We start from the raw sequence: 21,101 nt of genomic DNA, 5'->3' as shown, positions 1-21,101 counted from the left end.
GTCCCCTTCATTTGCAAATCGTGTTGTATACACAACTTTAATTATTTCTTCAGGCCCCAAAACACTACACATAAGATAGTACACAGGGCACTGGATCATTTGTTTTAAAAAAGAAAAAAGAGGGATAGGGGAAGTTTGATGGTTTCCATGCCTATTCTAGAATATATTATACTTGTAAGGTAGCCTTTATTTTTCTTCCTCCAGCCTCCGGCTGTACTGAAGAGCCCCCCAAGTTGCTACCAGCTTTAATGAGAGCTCAGGATGGGGAAGAGATTAGGTGGTTACTAAAATGAGGAATGGGCCACCTGTGACCAGTAATCTGCACATGCCTCATTTCTTGGTGCTTGAACTAAAAGCTGCTCTTGAGGAGAGGTTATACTGTTCCATAATTATAGGAGAAGATTCATTCTCCCCTGGTAAAATTACTTAGGGAATGGAAAGCAATGTTATGATCAATTTCATAAATACTGATGGGTCTCTAAAAAATGTTCAAGGCAGCCTGCTCGGTTCAGGGCATCCTAAACACAACCATCAAAGAACACTGTTATAAAAGAAATGGCCTTTCTTAAGACCATTAACACACTCTCCCAACTACACACACATTCAAATATATTCCATTGGACATGAGTGCCTGAAGGTCAGGGACCATCTTTCCATCTTTGAATCTCCACAGCCCAGCACAGGGTTGGCACAAATTTAAGAGCCTAAGAAGTAATCTGCCAAAGGGACTGAAAGGATGAAAAGCACAGCCTCTAGTCAGTTGCACCAGAGAACAGTAGCAGTCCCATTTTAGTTTGCTAGTTGTAATCAGATAGCAATTACTTTTTTTTTAAACGGGCAATTAAAGGAGCTAGGGGTCTGGGTGCCTAACCCTCTCTGAGTTGATGCCAACCCAACAGGCCCAGATATCTTCTAACAGATACAATCGATGGGTCATGGAACATGTTCCCCAAAGTGTCTTACCTTCTCTATGGGAAAGAGCTAAGAACACCCTTCTGAGGGTGCCACATTTCTTGAACCTCCCACCAGAATGACCCCCATCCTTGCATCTCTCATGACTTTCCCTTTAATAAGAAAAAATAGTTCATAAGAACAGTAAGACATGGGAAGTTTGTATAATGACTTGAGCATCAATTATTTTTAAATGCTTGATATGTGAAATACTGTATTTCTTATTCTAGCTTACCAGTGTTCCCCATCATTTGGTTTTGTCTTTCCCTCATCCCACCCTGACCCCCAAGAACCTATGTCAACAACTCTTGTGACCAACTTGACAATGAAACAAGAGATGGAAATTCTGTATGTGGTCCCTAGACCCTTCCTCTCGGGCTCTGTTATGGTTTGTGCTTAGATGTCCCCCACGCTTCATATGGTCATAGGTGGGACTTTTTCAAAGGTGGTAGAATCTAGAGCATGTGCTGGGATTAAGTGTGATTACTGAATCAGTCCACTGATTGATTTGGCACCACCCTAATTCCAGTATACTGGAAAGAATATAAGGGACAGAAAGAGGCTGGCCTCCCTTGCTTGCTTGCTTTTTGCTGTCTTCTGTTTGCATGAACTTCTCTGTGATGTCTCTCTACCAAGCCACGCTGCCCTGGAGTTAGCCAATTAAAGACTGAAACCTCTACAAACTGAGCTAAACCTTTCCCCCTTTAACTTTGGGTGTGGGTATTTTGTCTCAGCAATGAGAAAAAAGTAACTAAGACAGGCTCTTTCCCTGCTCTTTGCTTCCCTAATGCTGTAAGTTGAGCAGCTTTCCTCCACCACTACCTTTTCCTGCATTGTTCCTGCCTTGGAACCAACCATAGGCTGAAACCTCTGAAACTGTGAACCGAAATAAATCTCTCATTCAAAAAAAAAAAAAAAGAAAATTCTTCAGAAATAAAAAGCATTTTTTAGTTTAAGTATGCAAAGCATCTTAAAATACAAATAGCTTAGTGGTTTTCCCCCCTTCCTCCAAAGCTGAGCAGATAATAGATTAAGTCTCTCTCCTCCTTAAACTAAACAGCTCTGCCTATATTTGACAGCAGGAAGTGTGGAAAATAACTGTCTCTACCATCTTCAGCATCACAGTAGGTATGTGGACAGACACTAAGCTAGACCTAGTGTTTAGAACATTCACTTAACAAGAAATATCTTTTTATTTTTTATTTTTGGTATCAGGGATCAAATTCGGGTCCTTTCACTTGCAAGGCAGGCGGTGGAACCACTGAGCTAAATCCCCAGCCCAAGAAAGCTTTTTACTCTGCATATAAAGTCTAAACTTGTTGATACCGCTATGCAGGTTCTTAAAGTGAAAGTATTAATGGGGAAATATTTAAAATATATCTTTCATCTATTAAAATATTTTTTTACCAAAACAAAGAATCAATTCCAACTGGAAAGTGTTTTTCTAAAGTGTTTTTCAAATTATTGGAGCTATAAAAAAAAGATAGCAAGAAGTAAAAATGAGTGTCTTTGCTATCACCAATAAGACAGCCTTCCAATATTTACTAGGATCAAAAAAGAAACACATGAAATGGCAGTAATAGTTAAATTTTCTCTATGGGCATTTGTTAAGGTCACCTTTCCTGTCCTTTTCAGATCAGTGCCAGCTCTTCTATTTTGGGTACTAACATGCCCCTATAGCAGCTCTTGGAGGCCATAAGTTGTGTAGGACCTAGAAATGAAGTGGTGTGAATATAAAGTAATGAGACTGATGTATGCCTTTATAAACATACATGTGTACATACAAGTGTCCATACATACGCATGCACACGCGCGCGCACACACACACACACACAGAATACATACATTCAGGTGAGGATGTTCCCCACCAAAGTAGTCACTGGAAAGACCCACAGATCTCAGTGATGATCACAATGCTTCAGGTATCTCTGGAATTTCTCTTTGGGAGCTGTTTGGGAACTATGAGCTGCACAAGAAAATGGCTCTGAGTGCATTACAATAGTGGCGCCTCATTTATGACTCCAAACCCTCTTAATAAACACACCTTCTTTCCCAGAGGTTTCAAGAAGCTTCTGACTATTTTCAAACTTAAACTTCTCATAACTCCAAAAGATTGAACATCTGCTCTGAGAAGGTGTTATAGATATTCCCTTGAGTGGTGAGTCTGTTCTGGACTTCAGCCTCTGCCTTAGTAAAAGGAGGAGGTTGGAACAGACAATCATTAAGGTCTCTTCCAGTTCTAGCACTTTAGAAGTGAGTCTGTGTCTTTAAATGTTTTTACACTTTGAAGACACTTTCAGAAATGTATTTCATCAAAGGAGGCATCATTGGAAAAACTACGCAGTATCCTGCTGGGACTACTGTAGGAGAGCATACATAGGAATATATAAATTCTGGAAGGTTTGTTAAAATGCCAGTCACATAAGTATAATAACAGCTCATACGTACACAGGGAATACCAGCCCATCTGAGATTCCCTAAAATCCTATCTTAATCCTTATTTTCAATGAGCCCAGATGGGCAGAAGCACCAAGCACCACCAGGGATGCAAAAGACACATGGTGTCAGCTGCTAAGAAAAATAAACCCCAAAGGTCCATGGGACTGAATTTACCAGCTGCATCCAGCTAGATACCTCGTTTCCATAGTATGGAGTTTCAGCACTGGTTTGCCTGACTTCGGGGCAATTTTTTAGGATTTTAGATCAACATTGCAGATAATTATTACCTATGTGGAAAGTAATAATGAAGCCCCATTGTGGTTTGTCTCATAGGCTGGAACCCCTAGGAAAACAGAAGACTGTAAACTGGGGGGAGAGGGCAGAATTGCACAGAATATATTTGTACATCTATCAATCTTAACTACTTTCATGTAGACTTTATACTATCGGGGTCCATGCCTGGCCAGCTCTCCCTAGGTACCCCTATCATGATCTTGGGTTGCGTGTAACCTGTTAGTGTAGAAAATCCATGGGATTTGTTGTCAGGAGACTGAGTAGTCAGTCTGGGCTATGTCATTTAGTAGAGAGAACCAGAACACCTGCATTGCAGTTTCATCTTCTACAAACGGGGCTAATACCACTTACAAATTAGGTCTCTTAGGGAGACCAAATTAAAAAATGTCTACGAATGTGCTCTGCCAACTGTACAGCATTAATCATACGTTATTTTTTAAACAGAGAACATAAATTAACTTTCAGAGAAGCATATGCTTACCCAATTTAAGTAGGTATTGTTATTTGTGGTGAGGGGAAGGAAAAAGAGAAACATAATCTGTTATTTTGGATCTTCCAAAATATTAGACTGCTCCTCTTTTTTGAAAAAGATGGAATTAATTTTTATCTGCAAAGTTGATTTAAAACAACACCCTGTTGAAAGAAGTCAGGAGGTCATCAGTTTAAGAAGGTATCCCCTCTTTCCATTACTATTTCTAACTCTGATCATTATGCTTCTAAATGAGGCCATTCCAAATCTTATTCCAAGTGGGTACTGCCAGATGTGGCCCAGAAGCATGGGGGTGGGGGTGTCACTCAGGGGATGAGTGCTTCTGGCTTGGGTCACAAATAACAGAGATGCAGTTGCCTTGGATTTTGACTAACAAGGCCTCAGTACCTCTCAAAACCATATTAGACAGTATTTTGCATTAAATGAAACCCAAAGTGAGAACACTCAACTCTTCAGATAAATGATCAAGACCAAAGATCACTTAAAAATAGGTAACACTGTTCATTAAGTGCTACTTGGCCCCAGCCATGCTGCTGGACCGTAAGAGATACTGATCCACGCTTCCTTTTCGGCGACTCACAGTCCGTCTCTCATTGTCAAACATGCGCTGCAACTGCAGAGCTAACTGTCGGTCCTCTTCCTCTTGCTGCAATTTCTGCTCCATCTCTCGCAGTACTGGGTCTGTTGGGGCCAGACTGGCCTCACTGCTGGTTTGTCTCAGTTTCTTGAGAGAGCCATTTTGTTCTAGGTGCTTGGTTTTACAACGTCTTTTCTGCCCTCGACGCAAAGAAGGAAGTGGTTCCTCACCTAGGCTGTCTACCAGAACACCATTAGCCAGATCAAAATTATTTAATGTCTTCAGCTGTTTCTTTGTTTTGAGGACCCCACCCAAAATATTGCTTTTGGGTACCACTGAATTAACTGCTGATATTTTCATGGCTGTGCTTATACAGGTTTTGTCTAACTTAGCCTCTGGGGTTGACCGTGATCCCTCAAGTTGCTCCCCCTTCAAATAAGTCCCTCTGATTCCCTCTTTGAGTTCTGAAGAACAGGTTTCCAATGGGATCTCAGTGCTTCTTTTACTATCACTGCCCTGTGCTGCCTGTGTTTGGCTAACAGAGGGGAAATACTCAGGGTCAGTGCAAGTGGGTCCAGTATACTCAGAAAGCATCTGCCCACTGGATAGTCTTGTATTTAAAGCCAGAAGTGGCTTCTCTTTGCTAGAATGGATAACTTCAGAATTTAGTAAGTCTTCCCCTGTTTCAGGGACCAGGGAGGTAAGAGTGGCTTTTGAAAGGGTCTTTTTGATCTGTCGCTCCTGAAAAATCTGCTCCCACTTTTTGAGGATCCGTGGACTGGCCTCATAAGAAGTCTGCTTCTGCAGGCTTCTGTTCAGGTTGCGAGGTGTTGACTTGATGATGAGGGGACTTAATACACGGCCATCAGGGAGTCTCTTGGGAGGAGTACAGGGTGAGCAGACAATGGGCTTGAAATGGTTTAGTTCTTCGGAGATGCTGTCATTGCTCTCAGGGCTAATGGAGCGCTCTGGCTTATGCAGGGAAGCCAAAGATGAGAAGGAACTGAAGGGCAGACGCTTTTCAATGGTCAAGTCAGGGGCCGAGAGACAGCGGTTGTTCTGAGTAGACAAAAGGACTCCAATGATGGGGTTGGAGGCTGAAGTCATAGTTGTGACCTGAGGAGATTAAAAAGATTATACATACACACATGTATTTTTTTTCTACATAATTCCTTTAGATGGTAGAGGGATGAAGAAGGGAAGGACAAGAAAAGGTATAAAGGGTAATGTGAGCCTAAGAAATGGGGAAAATCCCTAAATTAAAGCACACTATTTACCAGAAACTCTTAAACACTTGAAACAATAGCATTTTAAAAATCTGAAGGAAAAACAAATTCAGCTAAAGGTGTCAGTTTTTTTCTTCTTCTTTATATGGTACTAGGGATTAAACCCAGGGTCTTTGCACTGAGCCACATCCTCAGAACCCCACCTCCCTTTTGAGACATGGTCTTCTTAAAGTGCCCAGGCTGCTCTTAAACTTGTGCCCCTCCTGCCTCCTCCCAGAATGCTGAGATTAAAGGCTTTTACCAGGCTAGAGCTGTTAAAGGCTTTCTCTAATGGCTCTCATACTACCCATTTGACTACTGATTTAAACCTTCCTTCACATCTTGTGTAGAATCCTCTGACATAACCAATATGGTATGCCTGGGACCCATTCTACTTCCTCATCTAGAACAATCTCTCCATGGCTTGAAGTAGGAGGACTAGAGAACCTGCCAGTTTGTGACGGAGATGTACCTTGGCTTTTTTGGTTGGAGCTGCTCTCAGTCTGCTCTTCACTCTGTCCTGAGCTGTGTCACTGCAACTCTGACTCCTCTGCACCTTGGAGTTTAGCTTCCTAAAAAAGAATAAAAGACAAACAGTCAAAATTAGTCCATATACTAGTTTAGGAAAAAGATGACAATCTCTTTTGCACATTTGAGGCCACTCACCAAGAAAGACAATTCCCTTGGGCAGCTACAACAGAAAATGAGTTAATTTATTAACAAAACACATTGTAAGAACAAACCCTACTTTAAAAAAAAAAGGAATTCTGGTTCAAGCTCTTGTTTCTAAAGCACACACTGCCTAAAGAAGCCAAGGCCAATGGCTATTTTGCCCATGCTAAAGAGATAGAGGGATATTTCACTTTTCTTAATAGAGTATATTTAAATCTCCTTTACAAATAAAATTTTCTTCATCAGACCTGAACCTCTCCCCAAGAAACTTAAATTGGCCATGAAACAAATATTGAAGTTATTTACAAAATGCACAGCAGAGCACTGTATTTTTACATAGGGAGTCAAAACTAAATGTAGTCTCTTCTTAATCCATTACATTTGAGTTTCTGAAGGCCCAAATCCCAGTGATTTAAGAGACTTCAAGGACACATTTTTTTCCTACTACATTGGATGTTACAACCAAAATCAAACTCCATTAATACCCATACTGCATGTTGAACTTCACTATATGACAGCATGATAAATGCTGTAAGAGATGAATTATTATGTACCTAAGTATCCCCAAATGTTTTCTATGGGTTTTATAGCTCTACTATACATTTAGATCTCTGATTCACTGAGTTAAACTTTATGTATGGTGTCAAGTTGGGGGGGTCTAACTTTCTATGTAGCTGTCTCAGCACTATATGTGAATCTTACTGTTACAGTCACATGCAGATAACTGTCACCTGCTCCCAAGACTATAATTAATCTCTTTTTTTCATCCTTGTTTCCCACTCAACTCTCACCCACTCTACTTAGATTTATTACATACTTAGTATATGCCAAGCACTGATGGATACTACCCAGGCACTGAGAATAAAGAAAAGAATGAGATAGTCCAGGTCAGTGGTGGTGAACCTATGGTATGCGTGCCACAGCAGGCATGCAAAACCCTCCATTGGCATGTGAGCCAAGTTTCCTCAGCAGCTGAGTGTCAGATGACAATTTTTTTTCTAAACTAAAACCTCAGTATTCAGGCTTATTTGCAGTGTTGGCACTCTGCAAAAAGTAAGTGGGTTTTGGGTTGCAGCTTAGGCATTCAGTCTCTAAAAGGTTGCCATCACTGGTCTAGGTTTCAAGAAATCAAAGTTCAGCAAGGCAGACAAATTAATACAGTGAAAGTAAAAGGGTGCAACAAAAAAGTACACAGAAAATACAGAAATGATATGAAAGAAGCTGGGCATGGTGGCATATGCCTGTCCCAGCACTCAGGAGGCTGAGACAAAAGGATTGCTGTGCGTTTGAGACCAGCCTGGGCTACATAGTGAGTTCCAGGTTAGTCTCAACTACATAATGAGACCCTGTCTCAAAAAAACCAAAAAAAAAAAAAAAAAAAAAAAAAAAAAAAAAAAAAAAAGATATGAAAGAGAGCATCATGAAAAATCTGAGGTGAAATGAGAATATGGAAAGCCTTTCTGAGCACAGGCATTTGATGGATGAATAAGTCTAAGTAAACACACAGAAATGATCTTCCTAGACATCACACAAACTGTCAGTTGTGTAAGCCAACCTGAAATAAACAGGATGGTGGATTAAAATGCTGGTGTTAATAGTGTACATTTTGGGTCAGGAAAAAGAGATAAAGATCCAAGAAAGACACCATTATCATTTCAAATCTGTAACTTTTGGGTATGATTCCAATGGAGAGACAAGTAGGCAGTAAGAGAAAAAGATTTTCTGATCAACATGAGAAAGACCTTTCTAACTTTCCAAAGTCAGAAGAATTCGCTGATAGTTTCCTTGGCATATACTAAGCTCAGTGTTCAACTTAAGTCTCCCCTAAACCTTAAGTTCCAAAGAGTCCATAAAAATATTTTAATATAATTTTCCCTGATTAAACATGTACTTATTTGATACAACCTTTTTTTTTGGGGGGGTACCAGGAATTAAACTCAGGACCTCTCACTTGCCAGGCAGGTGCTGCAACACTGAGCTACATTCCCTGCTCCTTGACACAAACTTTTGATTACAAGTTTCTAAAGTTCCATTAAAGTTGATTTTGACTATTTTGACTGTTTTTGCCAAAAAGGATGGGCTTCTGGAGTTTCCAATGCTGCTATTTTTGCTGATCAGGCAAAGTATTTTTAAAATACAAATGAGATATATTTGATATAGATACATATAGGGCAAGAAGGAGATTTTATTACCACAGCACAGCTCTGAAGCCCAGGAAGTATTTCTAGGGATATAGGGTATGAATTCTGACCTGTCACTAAAATCATGAATGTAAAAATATCATATATACCAATCATATCATACAGATAATACTGTGTCTATTACTATTATAGCATTTGGTTAGGTAAAGAATATTCAAAATACCAAACTTGATAAATATTCTTGGAGTAAAAAGAATTCAAACAATCCTGTCATCTAAAAAAGGGGGTAACTAAAAAAATAAAATAAAATAAAAAAGAGGTAACTTCTTTTTCCTCATTTGTGCACATCCATTACTGCACTCCCAAACACAAACACAGTACTTGGAATACAGTGAATATATTCAATAAATTTACTAGAAAGAAAAATACAGGATGAAGAAAGCAGAAATGTCTCCCTCAAGGAAAGGGTAAAAAACTTTAACATTTTCTTCGACCCCATTATCTGCCAGGCACTGTGCTAAGTGTTCTGAATATGCTGCATCTCATTTAATCCATATATATACTCTGAAATAAGTATCAGTATCCCCAATCTGTAGAAAGAGAAATGAGGGAATGTGATCCTCCTTTCCTATATAGCTGAAGCAAATATTTAAACCCACAGCATCTCTGATTCCAAAGCCTGTGTTCTTACTACTTCAGCATATTAATCTAGCATTCTACTCTACTCTGCCATATACTGAAGATACCTATGAAAGCTCTACATGAACACATGAGGAACTCATAAACAAAAGAAACAGTATCATCTGAAAGTCAACTGGCTTAAAATTTCCACTACCAAGAGACCAAATGGGTTTCTGGGATGTACAATTAGGCTAAACATACCAACAACTATAATAGATCTGACTTACAAAGAAAAGCAGTCAGTATAAGCATCTTCTGGAAAGCTAAAAGACTTAATGCTTACAAAACACTGTCTAAAGGGGTTCAAGCAATAAAGCATGATTTAAATGCTAGATACCTCACACTCTTGGTTGCTTGTTCATTACTTTGTCTCTCACATTCCCATAGCACACTAATTTCTTAATCATATCCTGAAGCCTAGAATACCCTGAGGATGGATATACACACACACCCCTGAGTGAAAGAAGACACTTCCCTGGGCCTTAGAGCAACTGCCATGCACTCAGAAATGGGTGAAATCTTGTGAGAATCCTCCTCTTACATTTTTATGACCTGAAATAGCTGCCTTGTCTATACTAGCATTCTTTTTTTATTTTTTAATGATTTCAATATATACACTGAGCTATTTATCCATCACAATAATCAACTTTAGAACCTCAAAAAGGAAGCCTGTACCCTTCAGTTATTACCTCAAAATTCTTCTCCAATTCTAAACAACTGCTACCCTACTTTATGTCTTACATATTTGTCTATTCTGGACATGCTGTAGTATAGTGTACCCTCTTATTTGTGGTTTTACTTTCCAAAGTTTCAGTTATGCATGGTCAACTGTGGTCCAAAAATATTAATTCAAAAATTCCAGAAATAAACAATTATTATATTTTAAAATGCGTACCATTCTGAGCAGTATTATGAAATCTCATGCCTTTCAGCTTCTTACTATCCCAGGTATAAATATCAACAATGTATATGCAACCCATCTGCTAGTCACTGTATATCCGTCTCAGTTAACAGATTAACTGTTGAGGGTATCACAGTTCTTATGTGCAGGTAACTCTCATGTAGTAACCTAATGTACATCACAAAGCCTATGTCATTCACCTCACTTCAACTCATCACATAGGCACTTTATCCTCTCACATTATCACAAGAAGGATGAGTAACGCACAGTACAATAAAATGATCTGAGAGCAAGGGAGAGAGGGAAGGAGAGAAATCATATTCACATAACGTCTAATACAATATAACTGTTATAATTGTTTTCTTTTATGATTAGTTATTAATCTCTCACTGTACCTAATTTATAAATTGAACTTTATCTCAGATATATTTGTATAGGGAAAAACAGTATAAATAGCCCTCAGCATTATCTATGGTTTTAAGTATCCACTGGGGGTCCTGGAATTTATTCTCCATAGTTAAAGAGGGAATACCGTACTCTTTTAATAATAGGCATACCTTTGTTTTCACAGCTCTTTTACAAAACATCTAATATAAAATATATATAATATGAAAGGATTTGAGAATCCTCAAATAGCAGTATAACTGGACAGTCTTTTACTCTCCTCTGTAGTAACCTCATTATTTTTTGGAACAAGTAAGGGTATACATGATTTTAAAAACAGAAGTAAAGCAACCTTCTGTTGCAAAATCAGACATTTCAAGACAAAGATTTAAGTACAGGGCCTTTTTTTCATAAAACTCTGACAACACCTGAAGAACATGTAGGTTTGGAATCAACAGAGAGCTGGGTCCCAAGTCATACTACTGAGTTGAAAGGTTCTTAGGTGGGTGGGTGGGTGTGTGTCTGTGGTTAGGTAGGCAGTTCACTAAAGAGTGGTCTCAGGATCAGCAAGTCTGGGTTAGAATGTAGGCGATAGAGCAGAACAGAGTACAGGGAAAACTAAACTACATACGTTTGTGTCAGGGGCCTCAACCTATCCCACAGGTTGCTCTGGAGCTGAGGTGGTTATTTTACCTCTTTGAGAACTGTAATGTTCTTAGCTGTTAAATAGGAGTGTTAAGTTTGCAAAATTAATGTGACAGTTAAGTGAAACGAGGTGAGGCATAACAACTTCCATTTTGCATGGATGAGACAAAAGGAGGTTAATTATTTCACTCCAGGTCACACTGCTATTTCCTCTCCTAATCCTCCCCTAGGCTAGCCTCTAGCTTTGCTTCCCTTCTTCAATTCTAGAGATATTTCTCCAATATAATACACTTGTATGTCTGCCTGGTTTCTGCTACTTGAGAACTTTTATATTCCATTTGTTCATTTTAAGGCAGAGGGATACATTTCTTAGAGGATGTGGATTTTTTAATTCTCTCAAACCCCTGATGAGGCATTCATTTAGCATCACTGAGTCTTTGCCAGTCAGTCCCTAACTCTTGTGTGTGTATACACACAACTTAAAAGTACAGCTACTGTGGATCTCTTAATGTGAAGATCTCTTAATCTTCACACTGTGAAATCACACAATGTTGGGAGCAATGCGCTGTAGATCACTATGGCCAGGCCTAACTTGCCTCCCACCAGGGAGGGCGTGGTGGAGCAAGGCCTCGCCAGAAAGAGGACTATCTTCCTCCCCACCCATTTGCCAGAAAAGCAAGCATGATGTCCTACAGACCTTAGCCACTCTCCCTGTTCCAATCAGGCATCCCCTTTCATTTTTCTTATCTACACTATAAATAAAGGTGCTGTGGATGCAATTCAAGCCTTTTGTCTCATCAGGACAAATGGCTTCCACCTGGCCTCACTATACAAATTTTACTGTCATGTTAGTCTTCCTTAATCTCCCATCATCGTTTCTCACTCCATGATCCCCTCAGCCACTCAGGCTGTGGCAGGTGGCACCTGAACAGGGACACTCTGGCTTATAGTATCTAGACATTAGAAAACAAAATTATATAGCTAGGGCTAATTTCTACTGAGCAGAATACAAATTTTTCTTTTATAGAATTAATAGCATAAGGTAGTGCTAATGTATTAGAAGACTAATAAGCAACTTCACAATATAAAAGTTTTTTCACCATGGTCACTAGCCCTATCCCTAGCCCACAACCCTGCTGCCACCATATCCACCACTAATACAACTGTCATGAGGGCCACCACAATCACTGAATATTTTCCATGACCAAAGCTGTCACTGTCACTAGAAGCACCTCCATGACCACCAAAAAAGTTTCCAAAACCATTTTGACCTCTCTGCCTAGACAGATCATTAACCATCTCTTGCTTCACTTAACTTCTCTTGCTTCACTTCATCTCTTTCTTCACTTCATTGTGGCCATTCACAATATAGTATATCTGCACCAACATTCAGTCACGATTGTCGAAGATTACAAAAGCAAAGCCCTTCTTTTTTTTTGGTACCAGGGATTGAACTCAGGACATTGTAATTGTGAGGCAGGGACTGCACCACTGAGCTAAATCCCGGGCAGCAAATTCCTTCTTTTTGCCATTGCTTTAGTCAGTCATGATTTCAGTCCCTTCGTGTCTTCCTTATTGTTCAACTCATCTCTCAGGTGATATTCTTAAGTGTCTTTTTTAATGCCACCAAAAAAGATCCTTTTCACAGTGAAGTGGGCACCTGGTTTTGGAGATCTTCTCAATGCAGCCCTCTTTGGTTCTAAACTCTTCTATCCATCTGTATGGGCCTTGTACTCATGGCTGCATCTACTACTCCACAGTATCATAAGTGATGAACACAAAGCCTCTGAGCACTCTAGTGTTTAAATCTCTCATTACCACACAGTCAAGGAATGTTCTCTGCTCACATGGCTCCTCAGACTTTTATTGGTTGTTTCAAGGCTCAATCCTCTGGTGAGGGGCTTTCAGTTGTCTGGGCTCTTTATGAGACTCTTAGACATGATGGGGAGAGAGAGACTAAAGATCCTTCCTAGGGTGTCCATGGACAGAAAGGACCCAGTTAATTATTTTAATAATAATCCAGTGCATCCATCCTTGACTAGAATTAGAAGAAAATGAAACCTGAAATACAGAAATCACAAATATTTCTTTCCCTTTTTTTATTTTGGTAACTTTAAGTTCTGAAGATAAGGGTGCATCAACACAGGACTGCATTTCCAGCCCTTTTTAGTTTATAAGACAAGGTCTTGCCAAGTTTCTCAGGCCAGGCTCAAATGTGCAATCCTCCTGCTTCAACTCTTCTAAATAGCTGAAACTCGAGGTGTGAACCCTGCACCCAGCCAAAAACATTTCTCAATAGTAAAGTTTACAGTTAATGTTTTTGTACTAATTAGCCCTACTGTGGCTCAGTGACAAAGAGTACGGGAAAGGATGGACTAACAAAAGAAAAAGAAAGTATATGCCAAATTTCCAAAGACATAAAAAATCAAAAGTACAGTCCTCTGTCTAGGCTTTATAGTTTTGCCCATTAGAGAAAAATGTGCAAGGCATTTTAAGTAATGACATATAAATCTGCTACCCCTCTTTAAAAGAATGCATTATAAGGGTACAAGGACAAAGGAACTGGTGACAAGTAATTCACCTGCTCAATACCTACTCCAACTAAGTGGGGTAATTTTCCCTTGATTATATTTAGATTTTTGGGGGGGAGTACCAGAGATTCATATTTGGATTTTAATATAAATTTAGCTTTAAGATTTTAATCACATATTTCAGAAAATAATATTTATTGGCTTCAGGGAACATTTATTATGACTTGATTAAAATCATTCACTTTATTTTTAGTAGCTCCCTTTCATTTTTTTAATCTTACATATTTTTGAGATGATGCCTTGCTATGTTGTAACTTGAACTTGCAATCTTCCTCCCTCACCCTCCCAAACAGCTGATATTATAGGTATGCACCACAATTCTCAGCTGTATCCCTTTTATCATCAGTAATATATACCTGATATAAAAGAGGGGGTTATACACACACCCCACACACCACACACACACATCCAGGCAGTGGCAAGTCTTAATAAAGCAATCTTTAGTGTTTCACTTTTGAAGGGTGTCTTAAGTTACTTTTCTCTTGTCACTGAGACAAATTACCCAACACCCAAAATTAAATGGGGAAAGGTTTGTTTAGATCACAGTTTGTTGAGGTTTCAGTCCATAATTGGCTTGCTCAAGGGCAGGGATGGCAAACAGGCATCGCAGAAGAGAAACAACATGGCACACACAAAATAGCAAAAGCAACAAGGGACCTTACCAGTGTCTTTCTGTCCCTTTTATCCAGACTACCAGGATTAGAGTGGTGCCAAACCAATCACTCATGTGTAGTGGTTTAGTAATCACATGCCCTTAATCCCAGCATCACACACTCCAGACTCAGCTACCTCTGAAAAAGCAAGCCCCACCTACATGAGGCTTTGGGTGGGGGCACACAGACATCTAAACACAGGCCATAACACAGGGCATCTATATTTCAAGCTCATACACAAAATTCAATAGTTCAATATTCATCATAAATGGCAAAGACATATCCATATACTAGGTACTGATATCAATTAATCTTAAGTAACTATGATAACAATAACCATGCGACAAATGTCAAATGAGTGAATAAACAGTCTAGGAGGGGACTTCTAAGGAGGTAGCTGCCATTACTTAGAGAAGGGAAGGAATTTAAGGTAAAGGAATATTTTGTGAATTTTGCTCTTAAACTCTCCAACAAAGGAAAAGCAAACTGCTCCAAAAGAATGTACACAAAAAGGATTCAGAAATGGGCCAGGAATCATAGTAAGCATTTTTAACGTTCTGAAACTTTTGTGGCTTCTTTGTGCCTTATTTTTAAGTGACTAGCATAAAATCTTTAGGCCAGAAAGGGACCCAGGTATGTCCACAGAGGCAGGAAAAGAGAGCTACTACCTAGTACTGATAGGAAGATGGAGATAAACCTTAGGAATGAGGGTGAGCAATGCCAGCTTTGACCAAAAAAATTGTGCCTTTGTAACTCTATATTAAAACAGAGCATAGCACTGTACTGTATACCGAAAATGTACCAATAAACTCAATGAGGAAAAAAAAGAAAACAGAGCATGGCATGTAGTAGCTGTTCCCAAAATTTCTATTGAATGAATCAATGGTTTCTTTTTTCTTTTTTTCTCTTCCTCTTGCTCCCTTCCTCCTTCCTTCTGGCCCATCTTCCCTGCCTTCCATCTGGCCCTTCACTACCCACATCCTCCATTATCCAGCATCCATCTATTTCCTTCCTCCTTTTCTCCACATTACCTGCAAAGTCCAAAGGATAAAAAATCTCAAAAACTTTTCAGTTTGCCTCCCTGAAATCTATGAAGATATAGTTAGATGTAGGCACTGAAAATGAAACTGACTTTGGCTTCACTTCCTACTGAGAGCATTAAAATCCACAGGAAAAATTCATGGATACTGTCCCACTCAAGAAGACTTTGATTGTTTCCTCTCAGGATAAAAGGTCCACACTTTGCAGAAGAAAAATTAGCACAATTCTACCCACCCCTCTGATGACAGAAATGGATAAATATTATTTTCGTTTAAAAATTTAGGTCAGATTTTCTATCTAATTCATACTTGAAAAACCACTTCCCACTTCTTTATACCTCTTCCACCTCCCCCAAAGTAGCTACAATAAATACCTTTGATTCCCCAGTCCCTTTTTTTTTTCCACCAAAAAAAACCCTGACTGAATTCAGTATTTGTTTCTTACCCTGCCAGGAAAGCTATGGAGTACGAGTTGTTCTTGGAAACAAATGCTGAGCGATGTGGCTGTGTCATCTGGCCTCGAGAAGGTTCTTCATTTTCTGAATCTGAGAGACGTGCAAGACACTGGGATGGGAGAGAGATAAAGGAGACAAGATCGTCTGTTTGGGGTTCCTATAAAATTTACCCTAGCTATAGGTTCAAATCTCTAAGTCACTTTTCTTGACTTCCAATCTCAGTTTCCAAATGCCTCCTGGAGATCCCAATACTAAATGTAACTCCGATTTAAAATATCCAAAGTCAAACTCACTACTTCTCTTCTCTAAGCTCCATTACCAACCCTCTAGAAATCTTAATCCCATCTATGACTGTTATTTCCCTTGCATCTAAGTCATAAAAGGTTTTGGGCACTCTAATACTTCTAAATATTTACTTTATTTATTCTTTTTATCAGTCCCATTAAAACAGAAATTATCACTATGTCTTTCACTTTTGTCAAACAAATTCTGAGTACTTAATTTGCCTAGGACCACAGAGTTAATAAGTGGCTAAAACTAAAATTCAGAGCATCAATCTTCAAATTATTTCCACTCTATTCTGCTCCTAAAAATGTCTCACAGATCTAACTCTTCTCATTTATATTCATTAGCGTGCCTTACCCGAGAGCCTTATTACTTTCTCTCAACTATTACACTAATATATTTACTGGTCTCATTTTCTTCCGAGCTTTTTCCCCTCAAATACTGTATCTGCTTTCTGCCAAGAATGACCTTCCCAACACACAGAGAGAATCTTGCTCCCTTGCTTAACTGTGGTGACTCCAAGATCAAGCCTAAACACCTCAGCCTGATACAATAACCTTCCCAAACTAGACCCAACCTTCTTTCATGGCTTTTCTCCCACCAGTTCCTACACACAGAACTTAAGCTCCAGTACAAGCAGATTACTTTTTATTCTCTACATGTACCACAGTCTTTCAAAACTTCTTTTGAATACACTATTCCCTTTGCCTAAAATTCCCTATCTGCATTCTCTGCCTATAACTTACACATTAGCTTTTCAGTCATCTTAAAGGTCGTTTTCTCTATAAAGGTTTCCAAATTCTCCTACAGTTATTTTTTCCTTACAATTTTTATCTACTTTGGCCTCTCTCTGTAATCAACTCAGTACCACGTAAAAGACTATTCAAATCTCAACTATCTTATTTAACTATCACTGTCACTGGAGCTTAGCCACTTTATCTTCCTGAGCCTCAGTTTTCTCATCCACAAAATAAGAATTACTTTACTATAAAGAATTACTTTACTTTCCTCATAAGCCAATAAAAGCACCTTGGTACTTTAGCTAACAATACTCAACAAAAAGATAGACTTTACTTTTCTTAATTTACACTTGATCTTAGCCAAAAGGCCAAGAAGCAATACTTTTCTTAATTTAAATACTATTATTCTATTAAGAAAAAAACTATAATAAACATTTGCCAAGTTCCTTTTAATTGTTGAAACATTACCTTCCATCTTTCATCTTAGATAAAAAATAAACCTATAGCACTATGGATTCTTAAAATGGACAAGGCATGGATAAATGGGATCCCTGTAGTGACATCTGAAACAACTACTGTACCTAAAAAAAATTTAGAGAATAACACCCAGAGTAGGCAAACAGTGAAGAAATTAGTTTAGTGTTCTCATGTACTACTGGAAAGAATATAATTATATGCAAACCTTCTGGGGGGATAACTGAGTAATAAAAACATTTAAAATAATACTTCCAGCCAGGTAGGTGACACATACCTATAATCCCAGCACTGTGGGAGACTAAGGGAGGATCAAAAGTTTGAGCCCAGCCTAGGCAACTTATTGACTTAGTGAGATCAAAATCAAATGTTAAAAAAATAGAGGAAAGGGCTCTGGGGATACTGGAATAAAGGATATAGAATATAGGATAAAGGAATTCAGGGCAAAGGCCCTGGGTTCAATCTCTAGTATGGGGGACTACAGGTGGGAGACATTCCTTTGACATGCTTATTCAACTTAGTAATTTATTCCTAAGGAATTAATGAGGCAGGTATATTTTATGACAGGTGCTTAAGACAGTAAAAATATCAACAGGAGATTGATAAGTAAATTCCATAGCCAAGAACGCTAGAGGACCACTAAATAGTTATGTGGAGTCTTTATTTACAGGGAAAGACATCCACAACTTACAGTTAACTAAAAACAGGTTATAAAACAGTATGTACCCTAGGTCGTATTTTCTGGAAAGAAAAACAAAATATAGTGTATTATAATGCACTTAGAAGAGAGGTCTGGAAGGATATTTACCATGGGTGACTTGTAGGTTGTAGGATAATTTTTCACTTTTGGTTTACAATCTTTAGTGTAATTGTAATAGCTATACTGAATTGTTTTCCAACAACTCACATTACTATTAGATAAACTGCAAAGTAACAAGTTGTAATAAATACTATGCCCGTCTTATTTTCTATTCTGAAAAAAGACTAATGACAGTCTCTGCTTCTAAAATAATTATATTAAGCTTCTAGAATAATTTTCTCCCTCCATTCAAGTTTAATTTCATGAAAATGCATAAAAGTGTGATGTGCAAGGTACTACAGTAGATTTTTAAAGGGTTAAGACACATTTCAACAAACTTACAATCTCATAAATGCAAACTCAATAATAAACCATAATGTAAAATAGAATGAAGTATGTTCCACTACAGTTACAAAGTGTGGGGATGAAGAAGGGAGAGTGGATGACAGAAGCAGAGAAACAAGTGAGGAATCCCTACAGGTTGCATGAAGGTGACAGCTTTTGAGCTAGACACAGAGAGATGAATAGCCTTTCAATGGGAGGCTGCTGAAAATGCCTACTGAGGAGGAAAAGCACAGAAGTATGTTATTTTGGGAAAGCAAACAGCTCTACTCCTTAGAATTTTGGGATATAAGCAAGGATGGAAAGATAAGCTAGAACGAACTTAAGAAAGGACCTGAATGTTGCAATGAGAAGTTCCCTCTTGATTCCAAAGGAACTGTGGAATCCCTGAGGTCTAAGAGGAGAAGGGTGAAATATTAGCCCAATTCTAATCAAGGTACACCCTATCCAAAAAAGAACCCTTCCAGTTGTCTTTGTACTGGGGCCACAGGGTCTCAATCTGAATGCAGCTGGGGCTAAATTAAATGAAATTATTTTCTCAACACCAAAAATCAAAACAAAACACTCTTAAGACATATTGAAAGCAAAGTTAAGACCATTCAAAGTCCTCAAAAATACAAAAACAAGCCAGGCATGGTGACACATGACTGTAATCTCAGAACTCTGAGACTGCAGCAGGAGGACTGCAAGTGTGAACCCAGCCTGGGAAACTTAGCAATTTAGTGAGACTCTGTCTCAAAAAATAAAATAAAAAGGCTGAGGGTGTAACTCAATAAAACAAACCCTGGGCTTAATCCTAGTATCACACACAAAAAAGTGAAATATAACAACCCTGAATCAAAATATTTTAAAAGACATGACTCTGAAGATGTCAGTACATAAGCAAGCAATAAATATCCAATCCAATATGATTTACTAAATAAATCTCAATTATAATTATCCATCCATTTGAGAGTAATTAGTGGTTCTTCCAAAGGTGCTTTCTTATATAATTTAAATATACAAATTACAACCTTTGCCAGTAGTTTATTTGGTAAGCAATGAAAAAATTGGGCAAGATTAGATCAAATTAAAATAGTCTAATTAGATTAAGTCAGATGATATATCTAATATTGAGCACATACTTTAGATTAAGCACTGTTCTGTGTAGGACATTATAAAGGTAAGGAAAATAAGTGTTAAGGATAAGAGATATATAAAATTCAAATGTCAAAGATTGATATGTAAGTCAAAATTATAATATTCATAGAGCATACATAGTATACACTAGGCTTTTCCTCTTCCTTACCATTAGCCCCTACTGTTCCCACAATCTTTCAGTCTCATCAAAACTACTTGCTCTAGCTCTTGAGCCAAGGATTTAGCTCAGTGGTGCTGCTGCCTGCCTTGCAAGCACTAAGTCCTGAGTTCAATCCCTGGTACCAAAAAAACAAAACAAAACAAAAAAAACATTCTAGCTCTTATCTGGATGCTAAGTTCTTCACTACTCTTAGGTTGCATAGTTACTGGTCTCACAGTTTACCAACTTTCAGATCCATATCACCTGAACTAATTGTTTATTTCTGAGGTAGGTGTCTATCAAAATAAGTGATCTACTTACATGTTCCAGATTTGTTTTTAGCGCTATTGGTTCATCTCTTTTTTTCTGTTCATCCATTTTCTTCTTCCCTGTTTCTGTATCTTCTGGTAACAGCTTATGGATTTGATCTTCAGAGGTTTTCTCCTCTTGTAACTTTTCTTCTCTCAGCTAAAATATATAAATTACACAGAGAATAGAATGTTAAGTAATTCTAAACTTAAAGAACTATTTTACCTTGTAGTCTAGAACAAACATTACATGGCAGTCTTAAGACTGTTTTTCTTATTCAATATAAGAATTTACTTTTAATTGGCTCTTACCAAATACATATTTCATGGCTTATAATTTAACTGCTCTGCCTTCTTTATAAAAAAAAAAAGGCTTATTTACATAGACCAAAAACAGTTAAACCTAAAAACTCTCCTTTTTCCCACAAGCCAAATGAAACTGCATAGGACCAGGAAGAGTAATATGGCCAGAAAGTGCCAGAGAAACTGATTAAGTCTCATAACCAACAACAAAAAGATAGCAGTTCCAATGTCTGAAGACATTTTTAATTGTCACAAGTGGGGAAGTCAGGTGTTTGTACTACCAGCATTTAGTGCAGAGTCCAGCGATTGCTATTAAACATCCTAGATGCATAAGATAGTCCCTCAGCATGCATGTATATGTGTATGTGTGTATATTTTATATATATATATAT

The 21,101-nt window shown here is 38.3% G+C and overlaps 1 protein-coding gene across 1 annotated transcript in view; it reads right to left on the bottom strand.

Moving 5' to 3' along the window:
- Positions 1–1,860: 1,860 nt before the first annotated feature.
- The window catches only part of Rnf169 (ring finger protein 169), a 74,826-nt gene continuing 55,585 nt past the window's right edge, over positions 1,861–21,101 (bottom strand). The window contains exons 4-7 of the mRNA XM_010603290.2: positions 20,420–20,566; positions 16,170–16,288; positions 6,489–6,588; positions 1,861–5,867 (exon numbers count right to left, since the gene is read on the bottom strand). Of these exons, the coding sequence (XP_010601592.1) occupies positions 4,686–5,867; positions 6,489–6,588; positions 16,170–16,288; positions 20,420–20,566 (1,548 nt within the window). The 3' untranslated portion in view covers positions 1,861–4,685. The remainder of the gene's footprint in view (positions 5,868–6,488; positions 6,589–16,169; positions 16,289–20,419; positions 20,567–21,101) is intronic.

This window comes from Fukomys damarensis, unplaced genomic scaffold, assembly GCF_012274545.1.
Source record: "Fukomys damarensis isolate Sample0158 unplaced genomic scaffold, DMR_v1.0_HiC HiC_scaffold_16, whole genome shotgun sequence".
NCBI classification, from domain to species: domain Eukaryota; kingdom Metazoa; phylum Chordata; class Mammalia; order Rodentia; family Bathyergidae; genus Fukomys; species Fukomys damarensis.
The sequence above is the reverse complement of the archived record's forward strand: the minus strand, read 5'-3'. Positions and strand labels throughout refer to the sequence as shown.